Source organism: Malania oleifera, chromosome 2, assembly GCF_029873635.1.
Source record: "Malania oleifera isolate guangnan ecotype guangnan chromosome 2, ASM2987363v1, whole genome shotgun sequence".
Classification (NCBI taxonomy): Eukaryota; Viridiplantae; Streptophyta; class Magnoliopsida; order Santalales; family Ximeniaceae; genus Malania; species Malania oleifera.
Window position 1 is genome coordinate 9278850 of NC_080418.1, and position 6170 is coordinate 9285019.

The window sequence follows — 6170 nt, forward strand, 5'->3', positions numbered from 1 at the left end:
AGGTCGTCGAGTCATAGTTTAGTTTTTTATACAAAAAATATTAAATTCCTTATATATGTATAAACTATGTTATTTGATGCAAAAAAAAAAAAAAAAAGCTAGAATAGAAATATATATATATATATAGTTTTGCAGAAATTTAATGAGTACCCATTTATAAATTGTTCATTAATTGGGTAAGTATGAATTTTTGATTTACCCACCTATTTATAAACAGATCACCCTAAAAGCAACTCATTTAAGTCTTGCTCGATTATGACTTGGCCCAAACTCAACCCATTGCCCCGTTTCGCTACCCTTATTTAAAATGGTAACCTAACATACTAGTCAATCATTGAGTAAACTTTTATGTCTCACCCACATCTATTAACCATTTTATTTTTATTCCTTTTGTCAACTATATGTAGAGTTTGAGTTTTGTTAAGTAAAATAATGAATTAGACTACTATTTGCCTAGATAGAAATGTCGATTATATATTTTTATACATGTATTTAATATTAATTTAAAAATGATCTAAATTTTCTTATTCTTAGACATATTTAGACAAAACTTAATATGACACGGCGTTTAAATATTTTTATTTTAAAATTCGTAATCTCACACTGTAGAGACCTGGATAATTTCCTTCATTTAATAATAGGAGGAGGAGAGAAAAGGAGAAAAATTAAACAAGGTCTCGTCGACGAACACAGGAGATTCATCGAAGAGCACACATGAGGGTCTTGTCGACGAGAAGATTCTGAGAGGCTATTTTTTTTAGTTCTGAATTTCGTTGACAAGTAGTAGGTATTCGTCAACGAACTTCCTTCTTGACCTTGTTGACGAGGTGACATGGCTCGTCGACGAAAGCCAGTGTATAAATAGCTTAAACTTGATTTTTTAGCTAAAATTCTCGCACAAATCACACACTCTCTCTCTCCTTATGCAGTTCGTCCCCTCCCCCTTCTCTCTAAGTTTTCGAGCTGGATTCTCGCCGGTTCGACGATCCGAGGCCATCATGACGCTCTTGGGAAAGTTCTCTTCAAGTCTGATAGAGTGGATTGTTGGTGGGGCTGACTTGAATTCTATCCCAATTTCAGGGTAAGACATTTTATTTACTATTTGCCTTTCCCTTAATTATAACAAATGTAGTACATGGAAAAATACTGATGTTTTGTTCTGAGATACGTGGTTTTCAGGGCGTTGAGTGGGAAACCGTGCGGGTGTGGGACTAGATACAGAAAAAGAGACTTTTCAGAAATTAGGTAAGGGAAATATGCTATGCTAGGAAATTTTAGCAAAGATATCAGAAATTTTATATATATTTATATTTATACTAGTTTATTATCCAATTTTACAGATTATGAGTTTTAATATTTGTGTGGCCTAAGTGGATGTTTACCTGATATGGAATTTATATAGTTTTTCTCAGCATATCATGATTTATAGTATATACAGATATGAACAGATATTTATCAAACAAGTATTATAGTTTTTATTCAGATCAGTATATTACAGTTTTTTATTCAGAACAGCATATTATAGTAATTACAGAATATCATGTTTCCAAAAACCATAACACTTAGAGCTATAGATTATATAGATAGATATACAGTTATTGCAGTCCGTTACTACAGACATGTGGTCCAAATATCATAGTATATACAGTTCAGATATACAGTGTTATGGCCATTTTGAAAACATGAGGAAAACTATAAAGTAATTAAAGCAGTAGTAGTAGTAGTAGTAGTATATATATATATATAGTATTAGATCCTTGATGAAATATTACAGAGAGATACAGATAACAAAGTACGATATTGTTGCTATTACATATCAGAGTGCAACCACATATCTTAGATAGTATGTGGGTATCGTCAACTGCGCTTGGAGAGCTTGCAAACTCCCCAGAACTCTGGGTTGAGGGGGCCCGGTTTGAAGAGATAGTTTTTCCAATTTCGTGCTTAGGAGTGGATGCAGTTTGGCCGGACTGAGGAAGGACAGAGTACAGTGACTTACTTGGTGGGTCAACCATAGTTAAGTCCCGTGTACGGGCCGCACAACCCTGTCATGAGGGGTCAAATCATGACATACGGATTTTTAGGGAAAATTACAGTTATGTATATGTATATAGATTTACAATGTTTGATAAATATAGTATGATATTAGAAGTATGAAAAGTAGAAAATCAGAAGATATAGTTATATTTTAAACTACGATGAATGTACGATATACTTTGTATAGATTTACTATTTTATACAGTTTCAGATGTTATTATAATAGTTATGCAACTTGATCGCTACACACTAGTAATAACATGTTTCCACTTACTGAGCGTTGTCTCATCCCATTACTTTAACATTTTTTAGGTGAGTCAGTTAGGTGAGCAGATTAGGCTCGCAGATAAAGTGACCTCTTAATTGCCCTGCCTATAGGGTAAAGGTGTACAGAGCGTTGTGTTTTGGGATAGATGGTACTGGTAAGAGATGTATAAATGTACCTATAGTTTGAAAACACTAAGTTTTGGTATTGTATGTATATATATGGCTGTTTAATTTTATATTTTTCGTTGCATAGGTGTGTTTATTGTGTACATGAATACCTCAGTGCCCTTTTGAGGCCTGAGATGCTATAACAGGGATATTAGAGTAGTTTATGCATTTATTTATTTTTTAAAAATAGCATAATTTTTGGGTCGTTGCACACATGCTACTTAATTTGATGAATTTTCTTTACATAACTTATTTATATGCCTAGCTAACCGCAATGCTAAAAAGCACTTCATCAATTATAAGAAATGACCATTAATCTTGGATAATGTTATTAAAAGAAAAACTTGATACATGCTACAGATTAAAGTTACTTTCAATAGTTTATAAGCAATTATTTTCTCTATTACGTGTAGGGGGGGGGGGGGGGTTTGGCGAAGGAGATTATAATATATAAATCTTTTTTGGAGATTTCATAACATTTGAACGTTGATACAATAAAAAAAATATTAAATCCTAAGAAAGGTTAATATTAATTTTAAAATTATTAAATTTGAAACATAAGTCAATATTAAATGTATAAATAAATATATATAATTATATATTATATGACTTAATATAAAAATAAAAAATTTTGAAAACATTTGATTATGCTCGATTAATTAAAATACTTCACTAGTCCACTCAAATTTGAATAGAATCTATAAGAATAGGTTTAATTTTCTAACATCTATATATATATATATAAAGAAGCACACCTCCATCTATTTATGATATACTTGCCTACAAGCAATATAGAAGAAAAATTGATCTGCTCCTCGTGCGATTAGTTAAAAGAAAAAATACAACTACGTGCGGCTATTATGAACTGCTAATTTCTTTTCGATCGGCCATATTCAATTTGAGAGAGAGAGAGAGAGAGAGAGATGGAGATGGAGATGGAGAAGCGGAGGAAGAGACAGAGAGGTGGTGGCCGGCGGCGAGTGGTGCTGGTGTCGTTCCCGCTGCAAGGACACGTAAACCCAATGCTGCAGCTGGGGAACATGCTTCACTCCAGGGGGTTCTCCATCTCCCTCCTCCACTCCCTCGAGCCCACCTTCCCGGCCGTTAACCATTCCCACTTCCGTTTCCACCGCCTTTCCGACGGCTTCTCCCATCCCGATCTCCCCGCTGGCGACCCAGCCTCCCAAATTGACTTTCTCAATACCATCTGCACCGCGCCGCTCCGGGACTACTTATCGGCCCAGTTGTCGCAGCCACGGCCATCCGATGAGAATAACAACGAGATGATCGCCGCCGTCATCTACGACGGAGTTATGCACTTCGCCGAAGCCGTGGCTCATCAACTGGAGATCCCCAGCATCTTGCTGCACACCTGCTCACTCGCCGCCTTGCTATCTTACGCCGCCATCCCTCAATTCCATCGCCAAGGCCTTTTTCCGCCGCAGGGTATGTAATTTTCCTTTTGTTTTTCTTTTTGGGGGTATTATAATCCTACCCCCAAGGTGATATCTCGGGAGATGCCATTTTTTAAGAGGTCAACACTTTGAATTTTTTTATTTTTAGCTTTTAATATTATTCCTTGATTTGAACCAGAGCTTCAAATTGGGGTCGCGATTTGAATATAACCCAACTCTAATGAAATATAATACTTTTAATATAATAGATCAAATGACTTTATTGTGAAATCAAGAAAATCCGGTTAAATCTAATAAATCACTAGAACTCAACTTTAATTAAAGATTTAAAATTCAAAACTTAACTTAGAATTGATTATTCTTAAAATGATTCTCCAGAATAAATTACTCATTGTGATAAAGTTCATTATATTCGAAACTTATTAAATTAATTTAGAGTTTACAACAGAGGGTACCCCATCTATTTTTTCAATATATTTTCCTATTAGTCTCACTGTTTGGTTCAAGGATTTTGTTAATGGAAAGGAAAACTTATTTTTCATGATATTGTTTCTGCATATCATATATCATTAAAAATAAAAATAAAAATATATTTTAATATAATTAATAATTAAAAAAAAATGTTCATGATATGTATAATCAAAATTTTCTTCATTGATTCAGTTGATATTTCAATTTCCTTCTTTCTTTATTGACAACAAACACAAAAATGTGAATTTCTAGTTGAAATAATCTAGTTGATATATTAATTCAAGAATTCAACATTGTTTAGCAATAAAGTAATGCAAAACAAAGGGCCAAACATCTTTTACAATCGGGACCTATTCATTATATTTGAGAATATGTCATAATATAACATCTAACTTGTATTTTTTTTTTTCCTATCATGTTGTTTATAACTTTGGACAACAGATTGTATATTGCAAGAAGAAGTGTCTGAACTTCATCCCCTTAGGTTCAAGGATTTGCCATTCTATGATTCTATGAAGTTTGAAGGCTTCCTCAAACTAGTGGCTACTATCTGCAATCCAAAGACTTCTTGTGCCATCATCTACAACACAATAGACTTCCTCGAACAACCATTATTGATACAACACCAAAAACAGTATCGAGTTCCATTCTTTACAATTGGGCCTTTTCACAAAATGGCTCCAACTTCCTCTTCTAGCTTACTAAAAGAAGATGACAAGTGCATTAAATGGCTAAACAAGCAAGTGGATCACTCTGTTATCTATGTAAGCTTTGGGAGCATAAGTTTCATAGAGGAGAAAGAACTAACCCATATGGCTCAGGGTTTAGTAGATAGCGAGCAACCTTTCTTGTGGGTAGTTCGCCCCGATTTGGTTCTTGGATTGAACAATATTGAGCCCTTACTAGAAAATTTTAAAGATAAGGTGGGAGAAAGAGGTTGCATTGTGAAATGGGCACCTCAAAAAGAGGTTTTGGCACATCGAGCTATAGGAGGGTTTTGGAGCCATTGCGGTTGGAATTCGACTATGGAGAGTATTTGTGAAGGGATTCCAATGATATGTCGACCATTCGATGGCGACCAGACAGTGAATGCAAGGTACTTGAGCCATGTGTGGAGGGTGGGATTAAACATAGAAATAAAGAATGGATTGGATGGAGGAGAGATTGGAAGGACTATAAGAAGGCTAATTATAGAGGAAGAAGGGAAGGAAATGAGGCAGAGGGCAATAGAATTGAAGAAAAAGGTTGAACTCTGTGTAAAGGAAGGAGGTTCTTCTTGCATGGCCTTGGATGAATTGATTAAGCACATATTATCTTTGTGACGTTACTGTACTTGAGAGGAATGCCACACGTTTTATTTTATTTTATTTTGAGGAGGTGGGGTGGGGGAAGGAGTAAAATTTGTTCACAACCCTCTAGTTTTTGAAAATGACATTGTACGCTTATATGTCTAAAGTACAAATATCTTTAATTGGTAATGAGAGAATTTCTTTACCAATAGTTGGTTATTAATATCTTAATTCATTCTAATAAATTGTCTATTTTTATATTATTTATATTTGATAAATTTTTAATTTTACACATGAACTATTGTATTTTTACAATTTAGTTAATGCATGGGTAGGGATGGGTATGGTTTGGTTAACCAAACCATTACCCCTGAATCCTTAACGAAACCAAAGTTTCGGTGTGTTAGAAAATGCAAACCGAAATTCAGTTAACCGAAATTTAGTTAACCGAAATTTAGTTAATCGTTTTTTAGATCGATATCCAATCGTTAACCAAACTAAACAATTATATATAATTTAAAAT

General features: G+C 34.2%; 1 protein-coding gene across 1 annotated transcript; it reads left to right on the forward strand.

The window, feature by feature from the left end:
- The first annotated feature begins 3214 nt into the window (after positions 1 to 3214).
- LOC131148903 (UDP-glucose iridoid glucosyltransferase-like) lies at positions 3215 to 5836 on the forward strand. Its single transcript, XM_058098865.1, has 2 exons — positions 3215 to 3918; positions 4800 to 5836. Exons 1-2 carry the CDS (start codon positions 3396 to 3398, stop codon positions 5678 to 5680), a joined length of 1404 nt encoding a protein of 467 aa, XP_057954848.1. The 5' UTR covers positions 3215 to 3395; the 3' UTR covers positions 5681 to 5836.
- The last annotated feature ends 334 nt before the right edge of the window (positions 5837 to 6170 follow it).

Bases quoted from the DNA above. Each gene is read 5' to 3' on its own strand.
- LOC131148903 (XM_058098865.1), top strand. From the start codon at position 3,396: ATGGAGATGGAGATGGAGAAGCGGAGGAAGAGACAGAGAGGTGGTGGC. The intron at 3,919-4,799 runs GTATGTAATTTT...TTTGGACAACAG, and splicing joins AGGCCTTTTTCCGCCGCAGG to ATTGTATATTGCAAGAAGAA.